Source organism: Epinephelus fuscoguttatus, linkage group LG8 (genome assembly GCF_011397635.1).
Source record: "Epinephelus fuscoguttatus linkage group LG8, E.fuscoguttatus.final_Chr_v1".
Taxonomy (NCBI): Eukaryota; Metazoa; Chordata; class Actinopteri; order Perciformes; family Serranidae; genus Epinephelus; species Epinephelus fuscoguttatus.
Window position 1 is genome coordinate 31,500,799 of NC_064759.1, and position 19,397 is coordinate 31,520,195.

The 19,397-nt window shown below is 40.3% G+C and overlaps 1 protein-coding gene across 2 annotated transcripts; it reads left to right on the forward strand.

Moving 5' to 3' along the window:
* The first annotated feature begins 4,113 nt into the window (after positions 1-4,113).
* Positions 4,114-17,581, forward strand: si:dkey-33i11.1 (B-cell receptor CD22). 2 transcript variants are annotated; one of them, XM_049583771.1, is made up of 19 exons: positions 4,114-4,228; positions 4,335-4,400; positions 5,230-5,328; positions 5,770-5,881; positions 5,974-6,119; positions 6,242-6,362; positions 6,469-6,605; positions 7,742-7,864; positions 8,175-8,321; positions 8,983-9,088; positions 9,445-9,608; positions 9,947-10,096; positions 10,283-10,414; positions 12,444-12,525; positions 12,813-12,861; positions 14,328-14,414; positions 14,512-14,645; positions 15,126-15,250; positions 15,613-17,581. In XM_049583771.1, the coding sequence occupies exons 2-18, from the start codon at positions 4,352-4,354 to the stop codon at positions 15,226-15,228; spliced, it is 1,941 nt and encodes a 646-aa protein (XP_049439728.1). In that variant the 5' UTR covers positions 4,114-4,228; positions 4,335-4,351; the 3' UTR covers positions 15,229-15,250; positions 15,613-17,581. The 2 variants fall into 2 exon arrangements, with proteins under 2 accessions (XP_049439728.1, XP_049439729.1); XM_049583772.1 differs by having other exon boundaries at positions 14,512-14,639.
* The last annotated feature ends 1,816 nt before the right edge of the window (positions 17,582-19,397 follow it).

The window sequence follows — 19,397 nt, forward strand, 5'->3', positions numbered from 1 at the left end:
TCTCTCCTTTCTTTCTTTCCAACCTTAGCAACCTTACCTCATCGTGTTTTTGTCTCTTTTTTCCCCCCTCATCTAGCTTCCCCTTCAAACTTTCTCATTCCTCCTTCTCTCACCCTCTTTCTCTCTCTGTTTGTGGTCAGTCACACTTAATCTAGCTCCATCCATCTGTTTCTCTTCATTCGTTTAGTCCGCTCTGCTTTCGATTACGATTACATCAGGCTTTGACCTATTAGTGTGCCGTGATCCTTTTGAAGTCATTCTGTGGTTACAGGTTAAGCTCAAAGCCCACCACTCTTCTTACTCAACATAATACAGACAGTATTTGGAGGGGGAAGGTTCTTAAAACTTTTCAGCCAGGGACCAAAATGACTTTTTTTTTCCCTGGGATCCAGGGTCATTAAATCATGCAAACTTTTCCTGTCATGTCGAGACCCACTGGAGGAGGGCCTGCGACCCATTTTAGGTCCCAACCCATAATCCAACCTAGCAATCTGTGAACTGAAATATATTGATCATTTAACTTCATATCCTGAGGATTTTGATTATATTTTGAAGGTAACTCTCCCAACCAGAGAATTTCTGTTCCTTATTAGAGTTGCTGTTCAAAGTCGACTTCAAATTCCCCACTAAACATGATGCAGACCTCTTGAACAAAATTATATTTTCTTAGAGGGCGTCCTGATTGCCTTATGGTTAAGAGGCATACCACATTACCGCAACATCTATGGTTTTGATTCCTGCAGAGGACCTGTGTAACATTTCATACCACCCTCTCTTTTCCCTTTATCCTCACTGTAAAATCTGACAAGTTGATCCAGACCGTTTTCACTCCCAAGTCATCAAATACAGCAGCTTTGTCAGTGGACCTGCCGCTCATGCGACAGACACTTAGGCACAGAGACACCATTTGTGGTGATATGATATGCATCGGGCAGCCACTGTTTCTGATGCCACGGGCAACTACCACTGTATTAAGAGTGAGAAAGTTTACATGAACAAACTCCGGACTTTCATCCAGGAACCTGCTGTTCATTTTCCTGTGAAACCAAAACTCACTTTGTCTGTTTTTTGTTTGTTTTTGTTTTTTTCATAACATACATGTAGTGTGCTAGTATGTGAAACATACTACGCTAGTGACACATTACACTAGTGACACATTACACTAGTGACATTACATGACGTTAGTACCAACCGTAGTTATTTTAAGCCAAACCATTTTTTTTCTGAATCTATCCACATGCTTTTCTTGCCCAAACCAAAGGCAGTAAAGCTAAAATTTAAGTGTTTTACCTACGTTGTAAGTTTACTTTGAAAAAGACTGTATGCATTTAATGAGCAGTAACTGGAGCATGCTTCATTTCTTCTGGACTATTATTGTAAGGCAGCAATACTGGTGTAGCTCCTGAGTCCAAGAAAAATTTCCCTACGGGCACGATAAAGTATATTGTATCGTATTATACTGTATCATATTATATGGTACAATTCTTGTGAAAAAAGAAACGTATTTTGAAAAGATACAATGCATGTAACAAGCGTAAATTGACACGCTGTCACCGAACATTCAAAACAGATGCAGGAGGGTACCTGGTGTGTCACATCTTGACACGTAGGTCCACTGAAAAAGTGGCAGTAATTGTGAGTAGGGATGACAACGTGTTACAGCATACCTTTAAATTTTTTTTTTTTTACAAAAATCTAGAAAAGCAATTGCCTTGAAAAGGTAAGTTAATATAACTATCAGTCTTGATTTATGTTTGCTTTATATCTGTATGAAGTAAACATAACTTAAAACTAATAGTTATATTCACTTTTTTTTACTTTTACCTTTTTAAGATAAATTGTTATCGTTATTATGAAAAAAAAACTCAACTGAGTTTTAGTTTCACGTGGGAAACAAACAACAGACTTCCAGGTGAAAGTCCAGAGTTTGTTTATACGGACTTTCTTACTCTTCAGAATGCGGTAGTTGCCCGCGGTGCCAGAAACAGCCACTGCCCGATGCATATTATACCAGTTCAAAGCGTGCCTCACAAGATCAACTTGTAATATTTTATAGTGTACTGGTCTGACTAATGAATAAAAGCAGAAATGTCCAAAAGTGTAATCCTAAATTTTAAAAATCTTTCTTAAGGGTCTGCATAAGGAACTTACTGAGCATTAACCTAATACTCTTAATACTCCTGTAGTCCAAATAACAGGCCTGCGGATCCTCAGTTCTAGCTGGATATAAATCGGATGTACTTCCATGTTTCCTAACAGCAGCACTGATCCCTTATACTGCCCCCCTCCATCATCTTTGATCAGTTGGCTAATAAGTGAAACGTCAACGTTCATTTCCAGATGTATATCAAGATATCGTCTTTGAAACCTTAAAGTTGACTCTCCCTTCCTTCCCTGACTTGGATGACTGTGAATAGAGATTGACTGAAAAGTTAAACTGTACATCATCATTACTCCTGGGTCAAAGCTGGGCTAAGTAGCCAATTGGCCGAGTCGTGACGCTAAACTGACATCTATTGGCCAAGTTGTGGCAGGGTGGGATGTTAAAGTCATTTAGACTCATCAGGCTAAGTGGACACAGTTGACTGAGAGGTCTCGAACCTCCCCGCGTCTGGTTGTGGGTAGTTCTCTGTGCCAGCAATTCTCAATTAGAGCAGTGGATGAGAGGACATCTGGGCCGCTGAGTCTCTGCTTGACTTATGTATATTAGTGTACGCCAACAGGCCTGAATTCATTTTACAAATGAACCATACATGTTTGTCTTTTCAACAATCAATCAATCACGATGGTCAGAGTCAGCTCCAACATTGTGACAGTGTCAGAGAGTGAAGACTGACTTTTACAGTGCAATAAAATTTGATCAATGAATATTCTCTATGTCTATTAATCAGGATGAATATTTAGTTAACCCTGCACTCATGGATACTTTTCTATGAACAATGGGTCTAATGGTGATGTTTAAATCAAAAGGTGTTGCTCACAGAGAAGTAAAACATGTCTCTGCAGTTCCCCTCAGCCCTGTGGAGCATTTCAGCATCTTTAAGCGCGTCCCTGTTTTGATTCACTGTCACCATCCCATCAGTGTCTTTTCCAACCACAGCAGGCAGCTGCTCTCAGCAAAAAACCTCTGATATGCACTTCGTATTGGTAGATTTGAAAGGTGCTACATTAATAGAGTTATTATTGTTATAAACCAACTGTATACTACAGGCTTTTTTGGAGCAAACAGCTCTGGGCATTCACGCTAACATTATACGCTGAAGTGATGTTAGCCAGCTGGCGGTTGGTATAGCTTCATCACTGACAAGTCAAAATTACGTTGTCTTTCCTCTGTCTCTGTAGACTTCACTGTTGGTCCGTTTGTTCACATTTTCCTCCCTTGTTTTTGTTACTGACTTGTGTTTCATCAACGTCACTCCAGGTTCCTCTTGTGCTGAGATGGTACGCTGAAATAGGAGCTACAAAAGTCCCTCAAAATGGCATCCTAAGACCTACGCTTATTCCCAGTCCTTGTGGTGCGGACAGAATGAAAGGGGAAGGTTGTTAGAACGATGAAAATGTTCCTCTGGTCCAAAAACGTCCTTCAGTTTGTGCCCAGCACCAAACAATAAGGCAACTGACTAGCATTTAAAGACCCAGATATTTTTTCTCTTATGTCGGTGGACACAAGAATAATACTGTTTGTAGTACGTGTTTACAGCTTTTTTTGTTTTGAACATTGCTTTTAAGCATTTATTTCAGGAAATACATTTGCCGAGAGCTGGATAAAAACACACATTGACCTCCTGGAGTTTCATTGGTGCCACAAGGTTACTAGGAAACCTGTAAAAACTCCTCAGAGTCAAGTTACAATTTAGTCCCTTAATGACATTCAGTTAAAAGAGACAATTGTGAAAGTGACATGATCACATGGATGTCACATTTTAACACAAAATAGGAAACCAGACTCATCACATCACTGACCTTAAAAAACTGTTTCAGAAGGAGAAGTGGAAAAATTGAAAATAGAAAGAGTTGAAAGTTTCAACGATGTAATAAAGGACAATAGCTGAAGTAACTTCCTCTTCCTCATCCTTCTTCGTCTGCCCCTTCCACTCCTCCCATCTCCTACCACCCGATTCTGATCACCATGCAACTCTCATCATCGCTCTAAAACCTCACCTCCATCGCGCATCCGTCAGACCCTGTTCTGTCTGACTGACTGAGGTGAATGAAGGTACTTTAAGAGGTGAGTGCTTCACATTTAATCAGCCGGATGGTGTTTTTATCATGATAAATGTTTACTTCACCTCTTTGTCTCCCTGTGCTTTTCTCCTTCTCCGGTGACATTTTAGAGCTCGTGTCAGCGGAGATGTTGGCAGGTGTGTTAGTTCTGGGCACCATCCTTACAGCTTTACCAGGTAAGAACAAAAAAACACAAATACATCAGAAATCACCTTTGCTGTCATCATATGTTGTAAGTCCTGAGGAGAAAAACAGAGCAAGGTTTTAAATAATATTCTCATTACCTAGAAGGACAAGAGATGAACTGGCTCCTTAATTGTCAGATATTTGTATTGTATTCCAGATATATCATAAATATGTTACACATGCTTTCAAACAAGCGACAACAGTTGAAAAATGAATGAATGGCTCATAGGATCCATTATGCACCTAAGGTCCTGCAGCCAGGTGCCCTTGCCTTTACGCTCAAGTTATTTATAAGTATTGATTGCCTTTTGTGCAAGGTAGTCAGCCAGGCAGGCAGTTAGCAGCACAGGATGACACCATGGCTGCACATCATGGCTCATTTTCACTGCTCCAATTTTATGTGTCACTCTGTGAGCTGATCAGAGCTGTGGTTTAACAAGTCTCTCTCTGAGGAGCCACACTGAAGGAAAACTTTTACTTGTTGGCAGGTGAAATTTACAGCTCTTTTAGTCTACAAGTATGTATTCCCCAAACCTTTGGTAGCTTATTTTATATGGCAAGAATTTTTTGGTGGATGTGACAGCCAGTAGGTGCTTATTTATTTGGAACCCTGAACTGGTGCTTTAAAAAGTAGGACGATGAAAAGTGTAGAGACGTAGAGACACTCCTCATCTATCAGTTTAATGTGCTTTGCATAAGTCTTTAGGTATGCATGCAATGTGTATGTTTCAGTTTGCCTCCTTTAAACTGTGCATTGGTGTATGTGTAGTTGTTATATTTGCATATCTTGCTGTTCATGATTTTGTATTTTTCCTGCAGGTATCCAAAGCAGGTGGAGTGTGTCTTTTTCTCGGAGGGAGATCTGTGTGTGGGCAGGAACAACTGTCACTCTGCCCTGCCGTTATGATTACCCATCAGGTATCAAATCCATGTGCAAACTGTCGCTGTTCAATGTTGTCTTTTTCAATTTTTGCATTTCAAAAATATAGTTTTTACCTTCACCCCACCATTTTTCCTATTTGTAACTATAGATATTTTATGTATCTATTCAGTTAGATTACTTATGTTTTTCCTTTTCCTATCTTAGTTAAGTTCAGTTTGGAGAGTCTGTGGTTTCCGTGGCTGATATTATCAGTTATCAGCAGTGTAACAATAAGTTTGATGTAATGTAAAGGATATCTACTGTTCTACATGCAGTTTTATAATATTTTCAAATATCTATAATGATTAAAAAAGCCATAAAATGCTCCTGATGCTACATTTGTCCAGGTTTCACACAATTAAGCCGAGCTCAAAAGCCTTATTATGCTACATTTCTTTCTCCTCTGTGATCTTTTTGTGGTTTCTTTAACTCCACAGGTCACACTGTGAGGCGGGTCATGTGGTTCCGTGTGTCTGCAGAGGGTCGCAGGGAGTTCACTTACCACACTGACCCAAATGAGATCAGCCTGTCGTACCGTGGACGCACTCGGTATGAGATACATACAGTAACTTCTGAAAGCTGACATGCTGTCAATGTGAAATAACGCGTAAATGAAATGACAAATGAATCGTGGGTTCTAGCTACATCGGGGGCAGCTACTCCAGCTGTTCAGTCCAGATTCGAGCTGTTAAGCTAAGTGATGCGGGCCAGTACCATTTCAGGTTTGAGACAGACCAACCGTTGGGGAGATGGACCTCCCCCAACACCATCACTCTGGATGTAACAGGTAGGTTCATGCAAACGAAAGCTGCTGTTACATCTCAGCTGTGACAAAGATGTTTTGAGTCCTGCACTGGACTCATCCTGCTTGTGTTTTTGTGCATGTGTGAATGTCTGTGTGTGTTTCAGACCTCCAGGTCCAGGTTCATCCAGCAAGGCCCGCCAACATGTTTGGCCTCGGAGAGACTGTGTTTGTAGGCTGCCAGGCCAGAGGATGTGCTGCTCCAGGAAGGAGCCTTGCTCTGTACAGGTGTGTTATTGTACATGTTTGTGTATTGTTGGTCACCCAGTCAGTGGTTCAGAGCTATGTTGTAGTTAATATGTAACACTGCAGATATACAATACTCTGCACACAGGAACGGACTTAACCTCGGCTCCTATGAGAAATGGATGATTATCAACCGCTTTGACCAACAGCATACTGGAGCGTACACCTGTCGACCAATCCCACCACAGAATGTACAGTCACCGTCCCTCTCGCTGGCTCTCGGATGTGAGTAAACAAGCCTCCCATCCCTGGTCATGTCTAAACATGCTTTCAGGGGGAGCATCTGAAACTAGCTGCATACAAGTATTGCTCTGATTGTCTGTTTTATTTCTGGGACACAACCAAGATGTAACTCTGGGGCTGAAAAATGTAGCAAACACCTTAGTACTAAAAACTGCAGTTCCACTAAAGGCCACTTGAGGCTGGCTGAGTCAACCCCCAGAGACAACCATGTTGAAATGCCCAACTTTACAGCAGAGATAAACAAGTTTATAGCTTGGTACAAAAACAGTTTTGTTATCTATAGCTAATTTCCACCTTCATGTCAACTGACGGGGTTTGAATTTTAATATAACTCATCTGTTTAAATGTTTTTAAGGCTTAAATTTGTGCATTATTTGGGGCATGGCCACCTTGAGTGACAGGTGGGTGCTGTCCTTAGACAACTTGCTGCCATGGGGACAACATTGGTTTAGTAATGTAACCATGGCGTAAACTCAGATTCACAGAGAATAGGCGTAGCCGTAGCTGTTGCTATTTCAGTGTGTTTTCACTTCATGAAAATTAACTCTAACGTTTTGGACACCTAAAAAAAAGTCTTGTTTCATGTTTAGTTGAGCTTTAAGACCCTCTGGAGTTGGATGTTAAGTTTTTTTGTTAAGTATATTTTGTTTTAATAGGTTACAGTAGGTTTTGCTAGCAAGAAAATAGCATAGCATTGTCACAGTGATTCATAGCTGTAAATGCACCATAACAGCTAGCATTAGGATTATCCACCCTCTCATCCAAATATGGTCACTTCTGGCTTCTCAAAAATCCAAGATGGCACTAGCTAAAATGCCAGACTCGAGGCTTTAAAACGGGAGTCTACAAACCAATGGGTGACTTCATGGTGGCTACATCTGTTATTTAATACAGCCTATGGACACAACACATAAACACAAGGAAAACTCTGTCATGGCAAAATTTATCATAGACTGTATGCACCTGCTATTGGCCTTGATAAATGTTATATTACTGAAACAAATTACATATAGTGCAAACTGTATTTACATTTTGCATTATTTCATCTTCATTCTCCTTTTTTCTGTCTTCTTTATCCCCATTTCCATCTTATGTACTGTAACCTCCTTCTCCTCCAGATGGTCCCCGCTCCACCTCCATCACAATCTTCCCAGTTGGAGAGGTGTCAGAAGGGGCGTCGGTCACTCTCACCTGCAGTAGTGATGCAGCTCCACCTGTAGAGAGCTTTGCATGGTTCAAAGGTACAGGACAGGATGCTGCTGTTGTGTGTTCGACAATATACAAAATATGATGTCAGTACATTCACTGGCTGTGTCGTGGGTATGAACTCACTGGTTGATGCTGTAATGTGAATTGTGTCCCGCAGTTGGACAAGTAAAGGCCCTTTCATGATTTGTTGTAGCAGAGTAGGATCAAGTTTTCTGTGGACACTTATGAACTGCCGATGTTTTGGAAGTTTTAAGGAAAACGTTGTATTTCATACTCTTCAGATGATGCTCGTCATGTGAATTCATGTGTGCACAAATCTGATTGTCTTTATCTGCTCTCCAGACATGGAGAGTGGCAGCATCCCAGACAGTTTTAGGCCTCAGCTCCGCCTGTCCCAACTCAAATACACAGACAGAGGAGAGTACTTCTGTGTAGCACGTAACTCACTGGGAACAGATCGCTCCAAACCACTTCTACTCAATGTCACCTGTAAGTTTGTTGAATGTTTGCATTGTTACCAAAGGCAGGGCTGAGTGTCTTTGCCCCTCTGCAAACACTTTAATTTTGACCCTTTGTAAACCAGTATGAAGTCTGCGTTAATGTTTCTATCTTAGGTTCTGTTGTGAAAATTTGTCAGAGGTTAGTCTTGGTTAAACTGATGAGGCAACAACTCTATTTTAAACTATAGTCATAATGGTAATCTTCTGTCATATGGACTCAGTAGGAAGTGATACTAACTCAAACTGCTGATTGTACTTTCACTTTGTTTTTAAGGATATGCATCAAAATGCAGTGCAGTCATGGATTAATCGATTAGTCACTTGACAGAAAATTAATCTGCAACTATTTTTCAAGCAGAAATGTCAAACATTCAGTGGCTCCACCTGCACTGATTTGAGGATTGGCTTCTGTTCTTTGTTAAATATGATAACAAACTTTTAACTGTAGCTTGATAATATTATACTGTGTCTGCACCCGTTTACATGGCTACTTTCCTTCATAGCTGAAACTAAAAGGTCCACAGGTTGTGTCTGTATGTGATATCTCCTAGTTTTGTTCACCTAAATGCAATAATGGTGGCTTGGACTTAAGTTAAATGAAAAAAGACTTGACAGTAACGATGCTCCTGTTTTTCACTCTGCCCACGTAGACTCTCCGAAGAACACACGGGTGCTAGTGAGTCCTCCAGCCGACATCAGAGAAGGCTCATCTGTAAACCTGAGCTGTGTCAGCCACGCCAACCCTCCTGCCAGCAGGTACAGTATGACAAATATTTCTCCTCCAGATTCATCAGTTTCCTCAAACTAATACATGATAACGATGTTCTTCTTCTTATCATGGTCCTTAATGGCGTTTTTTTGTCATTTATTGTTCTTCTGTCACTGAAATGTCTTTTTCTATCTGATTTCTTAACTTTTGTTATATAGACTCTGTCGTAAATAAGGACTGGGCAATATGGACAAAACCATTTCAATACTGATTAATATTCACCTAACTCCAATATTATATGATCTAATAACCAAGGACCAAAGATTATACCATTGCAAAATGCCCAGTCCTATAATCATTTTCATCATCATCGTCATCAACTTCACCATCCTTTCTCCTGCAGGTATGCTTGGTATCGTATCATAGGTGACCAGGTGTTGGCTAAAGGAACCTTCCAGAACATGACGTTCCCCTCAGTGCGCGCTCACCTTGCTGGTCAGTACTACTGCACAGCGTGGAACCGGTTAGGATACCAAACCTCCCCTGTTGCTACACTCACTATACTCTGTAAGTAATGAGTGTGTTGTTTGTATGTGTGTGACATGTTTGGGAGTCTTCTGGATAAAGATCATTTTTTGTCAGGGCTCAGTTTGTCTGTTTGTTATAAATACTGATATTTATCTGAGGACTTCCTGCTCAGTGACAGTGTTGAAAAGGTGCTATGATATGCCCACTTTTCTCGATACATCGATATCTCTGTGTTTTCTTTTTATCTATAAAGTTTCTCTCGGTTTTTCCAGTCACGTCCTTTGAGTCTCCACTTGCTCTTCCTTTTGTAGAACATAACTTACAAGGCAGAAAAATTCCTTAACCTTCTGCATCTATCTTTCTGTTCCTCTCTCCAGATCCTCCCAAGAACACCTCAGTCCTGGCTCGTCCCTCCAGTGTGGTGGACGCTGGCCGACCTTTGACCTTGACCTGCAGCAGTCAGGCCAACCCGGCAGTGGACAACTTCACATGGCACCGCTTAACTCTGGACGGGGGCTCTGTACAATGTTAGCATCGTAAAAATGTGGTTCCACTCAAGGTTAACATTACAAAATCATCATTACCTAACTATAACCTGTGGTAAATGCCTGTAGTCAGTAAGCTGTCATGCTGTGTGTGTGCCTCTGGACTGTCTGTCGCTTTGTATCCTCTGAACAGTAAGTGGATCTTCTCCCTGTCTGTGCTCCGTACAGCGTGGGGCAGTAAGTCTGGTCCTGTCTTCACCTTCTCAGAGGTTGGCCCCAGAGAGAGCGGCCAATACTATTGTGAGGCCAGGAATCGAATCGGAGCCCACAGCTCTCCTGTCCTCACTGTGCGAGTTAGAGGTAAATAATCATTCAGGCATGGACACTTCTTTATCTTTGGCTTGTCTGTTTGTGGGTTTCAGCAGAACAAAAAGACAGCAATTTGTGTTTGTTAGTGCAGTTCTGAAGTGAAATAGATGGATTGCCTTGACATTTTGTGCACACATCTCCAGAGGAGATCTGTGTGTAGGCAGGGACCTTCAAATGACTTTCACTCCAGTGCCACCGTTATGTTCACATTTATGGTTTTGAGCGAAATGTGTATATAGTGCATAGTGATGACTAATGTGACGGGCACCGCACTGATAAAATGAAGAAAATAAAATGAAATTTAGATAACAGTTAATGATTTCCACAATGGTACATACAACACAGTCATTTTGTTGCTTTATCTGCATGACAGACAATTTATTCGTTCATCTTCATGAGCAAAAATAATTAATCTTAGTGTTGAGTTTTGAGTTTAATGTTATACTGCTACTGTTTATTAACATCGAATATACTGGAGGCCATGCCCACCATGGCCACATGACTACCCACACTCCCAACTCCTTTGTCCTGAATTCCACCCAGTCTCATCTGGTCACCCTTAGGGCAGAGCAATATATTGATGTTATATTGATATCGTGATATGAGTCTAGATATTGTCTTAGATTTTGGACATTGTAATATTATAAGTGTTGTCTTTTCCTGGTTTTAAAGGCTGCAAAACAGTAAAGTGATGTAATTTTTAGACGTTATCAGACTGTTCTAGCTGCCCTATTAAAGCACCAATAATAAACCCTGCAATATTGTCACAGTATCAATATGAAGGTAATATTACGATATTTAATTTTCTCCATATTGCCCAGCCCTAGTCAGCCTATGTTGGAAGGATCGCTATGATATTTAGTACAAACATCTCACCCTCTGAATTGAAGTCATTTTGGTGATCCTTTAACTTTAACATCAGGTCACACTTTTAATTTGTCCAGTACTTGTGGTCGTATATACATGGTACACATTACACTTGCTAAACATCAGCATGTTGGCATTGTCATTGTGTTGGCATGCTGATGTGAGCATTTAGCTCAAACTGTGCCTAAATACATCCTAAATACAGCCTCACAGAGCCACTGCCAAGGCTAGACTGTTGTAAAGTATATACTCCCTGTACACTAGATTTTTTTCTCTGAAAAAATCTTCCATATATTCAGTACACCAGCAAGAAATGCTTCACACTGTGTGCTTCATGCTGTGAGCTCTTTAATATCATAGCAACCTTTGAGACAAAAAAAGTTACACTGGGACTTTTTTTAATGTGGAGATTTACTTGAGTTGATAAGGTGTCAGAGTTACATTCACACTCAGTCTAAAGGCCTTTAGTGGTTCATCTCTCAACTGTCCCCTGACATTCCCCTGCGTGTACTGTAGTGTGCACTGTAGTGGCTGTGTATGTTCTGAGTCATCGTACTTGTTGTCACTTCAAGAAGTGAAATGGAAAAGATGAGGTGTCTCTGATAAGCTTAGTGAAACACCCCTGGCACATTATTAGATCTATGTTTCTGATTATCTCAGACAATGACCCAGAAAAAGACAGTGTCTCTGAGATTATAGCACAAGGGATGTTGGAAAGGTTTCTGTGTGTTTGACGTTATGAGCGATAAAACCTCCCTGTCACTATCGCAGCATGAGGTCTGGGCTCTAGTCGTCTTTGTGTATGGTTTCATGGTTTCTGACTGTTTTTCTATGAGTCACGGTGAGTCATGTAAAGCCCTCTCACTATGAGCGGAGAGGAAGGAGTGATGAGGTGTTGTGGAAAACTACTATTTGAGTCTAGACAGCTGAAGAAGTGGAGTTGGGTTTGGAAATCTGAACTGGAAACACAAGTCTCAAGTCTAGACGCCTGCAAGATGATGCACGGCTCTTTCCTCTGTTCCCCACTTTCACTGTTTCTATTTTTATATCTGCTGAGCTTCTATTTTTATTCATTGCATGTTAGCCCTCATTTCTTCTCCTTTCTTCTTGTATCTAGTCATGTTGATAACCTCTATTATCCTCCTGCTGGCAGGTCGTCTTAAGGTCATTGCCTTGGCGTCAGCGGTGGGGGTGTCTGCTGGACTCATCACTCTCACAGTGGCCATTATGATCAGGTGACAGGAAGTACACTGCTATTTACTCACTGATAGATGAGCTATTTCTGTACCCTTCAACATGATTAAAAAAAATCAATTACAGTTTTTATTTTGTTTTTAGGATGACTGGACAATAATTATTTGTCCGCTGTAGCTTTTTTGTTTGTTTGTTTGTTTTTTTGAGTTCATCAGTTTATCACGAGGTTGATCTTCAAACAGCCAGTCTCGTGGTTTATTTACATTACTTAGAAGTAGAAGTCATCACTTGCTTATAGTTTGATGATACTGTCCCCGTGTTTTCACAGTAAGAACATGCACAGAGTGGACATGGAGTCAGTAGAAGTAGCAAACAAGGTACAGAACTTCTTCTTTTATTTTCAATTTGTCTTAAATTGATTCAAGATTTTTGCTTTTTGTTTACCCTGTGGCTGACAGTTTAAAGACATGCTCAGATACAAAAGTCAGTCAGGATATGTTTCTATGTTAAAGACTGTTAAAGAAATGCTTCAGCCACAAAACCGAGCATAGCGTTAGTTCAGACAGGACCAAATGTCAAGCTTAGCTCACATCCCAGCTACATCAGCTGTTCTCAAACAGCCCAGTCAACTGATAGAGCAGCTGATTGATGAAAGGGAGTCAGCTGATAGATCACATGATTCCTTTCTATGCAACCAATTGGCGAATCACAGGGCACCCTATTTAAACTGCTCTGGCCTGCCTACTGTTGCTGCTTCCTCTGCAAGCTGCTTTGCTTTGCTGCTCCACCCCAGCTCCTCCTTTTCATGCTGTCTGACTTATCAGTGTCATTTCTGTTTGTCATTGATGCTTGCTCTGTTCTGTTTTCGGGGGAGTCTTTGCTGCTGCTCTTCCTGCCTTACGATGTAGGCGCATGGAAGGGCAGAGAGGTGTGCTCTCTCTTCCTTAGGCTTTCCACATAGGCGCGTGGAAGAGGTTTTCTGCGTTGGCCTGAGGAGAGGCTGAGAGGCCCCAGAACAGAGTCATACCACAAGACATAATACTGCAAAAGGAAATAAAGTTTTCTTTGACTAAAGTGGTCATGACTGAAATGACCAGTGTATATCAATTACACAAATTTGTTTTTCTCACATGCCACCATGGAGAACAAAGAATCTAAAAGTAGAGAAAAATCGTGATGAGCTGAAGTAATTGGGGGCCACATTTAGCAACAGCAAAACTGTATCAAAACATGTGTTTACAGACTTTCGCATGACTCCTGCAGTATAATCCAAGTCTCATTTATCCAGTTGTATGCTCTGTACTTCCCAAACACATGCATTTTCACTAGAACCTTACTATTTTAAACACGTCTGCATAAACAATCTCACACATGGATGGTAAACATGGCTGGGTAAGCACATGCGTTAAAACTCTGCTCGATGAAATGCACAAGCTCAGTTTAAAGACACATGCTTGCCCAGTTACTCCTATGTAAAAGTGTTTTACATGAGGACATGTCTGGATAAATGAGACTTGGATTATACTGCACAAGTTGTGTGAGAGTTTGTAAATGGATGTTTTGATATAGTTGTTGTTAAACGCAGACCCCCTTTATTCCAATTCATAAAGAATTTCTCCCTTTTTCTCCATTCCGTCATTCATCGTTGAGGCATGGGAGAAAAACAAAGTTGCCTTCACAAATTTAACAAAAAAGTAGTTGATAGACTGAAGATTTTTTTGTGGATGAGGTATTTCGTTAGTTAAAAACGACCCTCAGTTTTATTCTTTGTCTTGTTCTGTGTGTGTGTGTGTGTGTGTGTGTGTGTGTGTGTGTGTGTGTGTGTGTGTGTGTGTGTGTCCAGCGTCCGTCAGTGACAGCTGACACCATGTTCTATGAGTCAGCCCAACAAATCTTTCCAGTGAGAAAGGGCAAGATGACTGACATACCGGTACGCAGCTCAGTGCACAATTTAAGAGTCTCATATAACTCCAGAAAAGAAATACAGAATGTAACAATCTGAATTTTGTCTGTATGTGCACGCGCAGGAGGAGCCAGAGGACTTGAGTGACAACGCCCATCCCGCCATTGTTCCCCTGAAAGATGCCCCACCAATCACAGAAGTTGAAACTCACAGCCCCGCCCCCAACTACATCACTGTCCACTACTCCAAGAGGTGCAGGTACACACCATCTTGCTCTGTCTCTGTCACTTCTCTTGTCCTTTAAAGATATCCCTCTCTCTCTCTGTCTCTTTGACTTACCCTCTGTCTCCTTCTTTCCTCCTTCACTATGTCATTTACACCATCTGTCTGCCTGCGGAGCTGTTGACCACAGCAGCAATCTACTGTTTCATGTCTTGCATTTTATTTTACAACCACACTGGCCCCTCTTGCCTTTCTTCTTTATCTTCCTGTCATCGCCTTCTCTCTCGTCTCCTTACTCCTTCGGCTCCTTGTTTTTTCCTCTGTTTCCTCTCTCTGCCTTCTGTGATATCCAACACCTTCCTCGAGTTTATGAGAGGACAATAAATTTCTCATCCCAGTTTTGGACATTAAAAACATTTTAATGCTTCTGGAGCAAAATGAAGACCTGCTTTTATGGTTTGATCTGAGGCAGATGTCCACATGAACTCACATGGTTGCTGTTTGTTGTTGCTTCAGTGTGGACCAGGTGCAGGTCCACAACATGCCACTGGGTGGTGACAAAAAGCCGAAGGATTCCACCAAAGTTGTTTACACTTTACTGCAGCAGTCTCACCACTGACCTGGAGAAAAAGACCAACTGGGTATGACACCTTACAACTCTCAGTGCTGTCATTTACAAACCTCAGAGGCACACTTTTGCCAAGTTAAGTTTTGCTGTTTTGTGTATTTTTTTTACTTGAAATAGTCCCTACGTTAGATAATACACATGGGAAAATATGAGTACTATGATCAACACACATACAGTGGGGCGCTCAGAATATAGAATATATAGAATATATAGAATTGATTATAACTTAGCAAAGTTGTGCCCCTGAAAGAAAAAAAAAGCCACACAAAGGATAAAAAAAGTTGAATGTAAACAGCTAAAAGAAATGTATTTTGTCCTGTTCAAAGTTTACTCATGTTTCTGCTTGTTTTTGTCCTTTCTTATCATCTTCCTCAGCTGAACGACACATCAGCTTCCTGCACACTTTCCATCCATTCACATTGTAGGTCAGGAAACAATTCAAAGTAAACTCTGACGATGCCTTACGCTGTTCTGGGTCAGACATGTCGTCACTGATCCTCCATCATTCACCAGACCACAACACGTGCTGACTGAGAGTTCGGCTCCTGACCTCTGTTGCATGTCCTCCCCTTTTTTTCTATGCATCTTTCCACTGTAAGCTACCTGATGAAGCAGAAATGTTTCAAAACAATAACAAAAAACTAACGTTCACACTGTTTGTTGCTTGTATTCATATCCACATACAGGCTCTATGTACTGTTGCTCTTTTGTTGATGGCTCACACTGAGATACAAGTAAATGTAGATGACACAGTGTGACTGGTTGATACAGCATCATTGGCATCCATTTAAAATGAGATAGTCATATGTATTCAATGGTCTCCAATAAAAATGACGCTCAAAGACATATCAGTCAAAGAAGCCCGTAAAAAAGTATTTGACATCCACACAGAATATACACTATTTGACACATTAATTTCTACACTGTATTCGTCTATGTCCTCAACCCAACAGCTTATTGTGATTGCTGATGCTGCCATATTTATTGAGTTGATACAGCTGCTTGTTTCCATCTTTTTTTATGTGGTGTAAGTAAAGCCAGCAATAATGCAGCATTACATGTTGTAGTTTGTTACAGTGAAGAAAAATAAAACAAACAAATTCTCGTAGCCTAAATGTATGTTGCGAATTTTGCAGCTCACAAATAATTAACAGCACTGAATAAGAAAATTGTTGAGAGTAAGAAAAGTGTAATCAGCATTTCAATTAGAAGGATACAATGTATGACTTTGGATGAATTTCATGAAAACATTTTTTTGTTTTTTTTGTCACAGAGGTGACAAATGTTTCATGACTAGTATCACACAATCATTCAAATCAACCAGACCTATGCCAAGTTAACACAAGAGCTTCTTTCCTTTCAGTAAAAGTGACTTACAGTACCTGTTATCTGTTTTGGTATGTTGAAAAATAAGACTTGAGTCATGACAGTGAACCATGTTTAGTGATTTAGCATATATTGCTAAGAAAAATAAATACAGTTGCAATAAAGACGTGTTATCAAATACATCAGCATGCAACTTCTTTTTAGCACAATACTAACTTGAGTATCAAATTTCTCCAGCTTCCTGTTTGTTCTTGTCTGTCCTCCGTGTTTTTCTAATATATAACTGATAGTGGAATATTATTTAACCAATTAATCATGGAAATAAATGTATTGCAAAGAGGCTGATCTCACAAAAAAATATTACTTTATTGTTTGATTAACTATTTTGTCCCAGCAATTACAAATGTGGGGCAGTGGATTACACTGTTTTACCGACAGGGACGTAAACATAGGCAGTGCAGGTGGTGCGGTTGCACTGGGGCCTGTGAGGTGCAGGGGCCCATAGAGAGAGTGGGCCCTCCAGCAGTGTGTTGAGAATGGTGGAGAATGGGCCCCTCATGAGAGACTATCACCTTCGAAATATCCTTGTGAGATGAACTCTCATTAAATTAATCATGGTGCCATTTGCTTTATATGCCCTTAAAAAAGCAAGCCCATCATCCGTCTTGTTTTGGGGGTTTTTTTGGTTGTTTTTTTAAATAGTAAAAGCTATAACAGAATTATATACATATTCTACATAAAATATAAATAAACTTTTAAAATTATTAAAGTAAATGAATCAAGTCTTATTTTCTTTGGTATTTTCTTTTGTCACATACAGATATGACATGATGATTGCTTTAAAATGTATGTCGGTGTTGCCCAATGTCATGTCTCTGTTCAATCATGTGACGAGATGATATGCACACGATAGCATGCCCGTCCTGATAGCGTGCACTGGGGCCCGTCATAATAGCGTGCAGTGGGACCCATTGTAACTACATTACGCCACTTTTTACCAACATATTTCAACAATGACGATGATCAGCTCAAGCGGGTGTTGCTGCATTATTGGTCATTTGTCCTTTCAATTACATTATCTTGCACTGCAGACATGTTACAAAATGAGGGGAAATTAAATATCATCACTATCTTTAGACAGGTTTGAAATGATACTGACTGGCATTCAGTCTTCAAACCTGCTGGTTAAACCTGAAATTAAGAACAACCACAGGATGACTCTGCCGAATCTACTTGAAAACTTCAGCCTTTGTCTTGCATCACGTATCACTCAGCATCACAAAAACATGAACTTTTCTTTTCTGGAATTTTACTATCTGACTGATGTGGTGCAGAGGAAATGTTTGGTGCAATGAATGTGACTCTATCTTGTCCTTATTTTGACATTTCCTACGTGAAGCTGCAGTGGAAATATCTGGGTGGGGTAATGTGCAATGTTAACTGATGACAAAACAATTTGTATAGTTCAGTATAGCCATGATAGTTCATGGTGTGATGATAATGGAGGAAAAACTGATGTTGATAGCTCCCAGCAATTTAATTTATAGGAGCAAAGTTTTCGCCTTTGTCAGACATAGTCAAAGGAACACTGTATCTGTTTAAAAGTGCTGTTCGTCAATCAGACACAGTCATATTAGTCACCTGTTTCTTACAGTAACCCAGCAGTGATTTGCATTGCCTACATTGGGTGCACAGTCCAGTAACACCACCGTGTGGACAAGGATAGGTCATGTTTGCCCTGACAGTGTGAGACCAGCTGTTTCTGACATGTCAGCCACACAGAGAACGTTTACTGTAGTGATCTCCATTCCCTCTTTGCCGGATTGAAAATGGCGATACCTTCAGTGGAAATTATCTCTCACTCACCACAGTATCCAAAGACAGAACGGCCCATCTTGCCCCAAGTTTTGGAAGTTTATAAACTTCTGTAGATCATGTAGCAGTCCCAGTATGTTTTTCTTGAGGGTGCAAAATATAAAAAACAGGGCATATATTTTGTTTTCAAGTGGGAGTTCTGGGTGTTTAGGTTGCAAACACTTTATTTCCTGTATTTTGTTGATATTTACTGTAATACATCAATTTATGGCAGAAATGTCTTCATGCAGTAGGTGTCAATTCAAAGTATTAAAATACAACTCAGAAAAGCTCTCAGGGGTCCTGTATTGTTTCAAATATAAATCAACTTTTCCTCATTTAATGTTATCGCTGCTGAGTCAGCACACATGTAGGCATGATTTACTCCCCAGACCTCTTTTGTGTCTGTAGGTGGTCCCTATTCAAATGAATGAATGATTAATTCATAAACCCCTGTACTTTAAAAGCTCATATGTGTTTAGGCAAGATTTCTGTTCAGAACTTCCTGCACATTCAACACATATCCCACATATGTGTGTTCCCTGTGAAGCTAACACATTGTGAGACTGTTCTGTCTTCTCTTGTTAAAGACATGTGACATCAGTTTGTTTTCTTCCACTCCAGCACATCTACTTTGCCCTTTACTAGACAAAAGACAGGGATGTGTCATTGGTAAAATTACACAGTTTGGGTGTGCAAAAGGTGTACACCCAGCAGATAAAGGTCCATTCAATATAGAAAACATAATCAGTTCAAAACAAAAAAGGCAACATCTTGTGTCTCTGCAGCACAACTCTGATAAAGCTGAGTCAGTCAAGTTTATGAGTTCGTTAAAGGCCTTCACTGTTAGCAATTTTCCCTCCTGGCCTGGTTGAAATTAATATTTATTTTCATATAAAAGTTTATTCTTGACCAAAATAATAAAATTTTCCATTTACTAGCTTTCTGCAGAGCTTTCAATTTCATTCCATGGTCTAACT

Bases quoted from the DNA above. Each gene is read 5' to 3' on its own strand.
- si:dkey-33i11.1 (XM_049583771.1), top strand. From the start codon at position 4,352: ATGTTGGCAGGTGTGTTAGTTCTGGGCACCATCCTTACAGCTTTACCA. The intron at 8,322-8,982 runs GTAAGTTTGTTG...CTGCCCACGTAG, and splicing joins ACTTCTACTCAATGTCACCT to ACTCTCCGAAGAACACACGG. The intron at 12,862-14,327 runs GTACAGAACTTC...GTGTGTGTCCAG, and splicing joins CAGTAGAAGTAGCAAACAAG to CGTCCGTCAGTGACAGCTGA.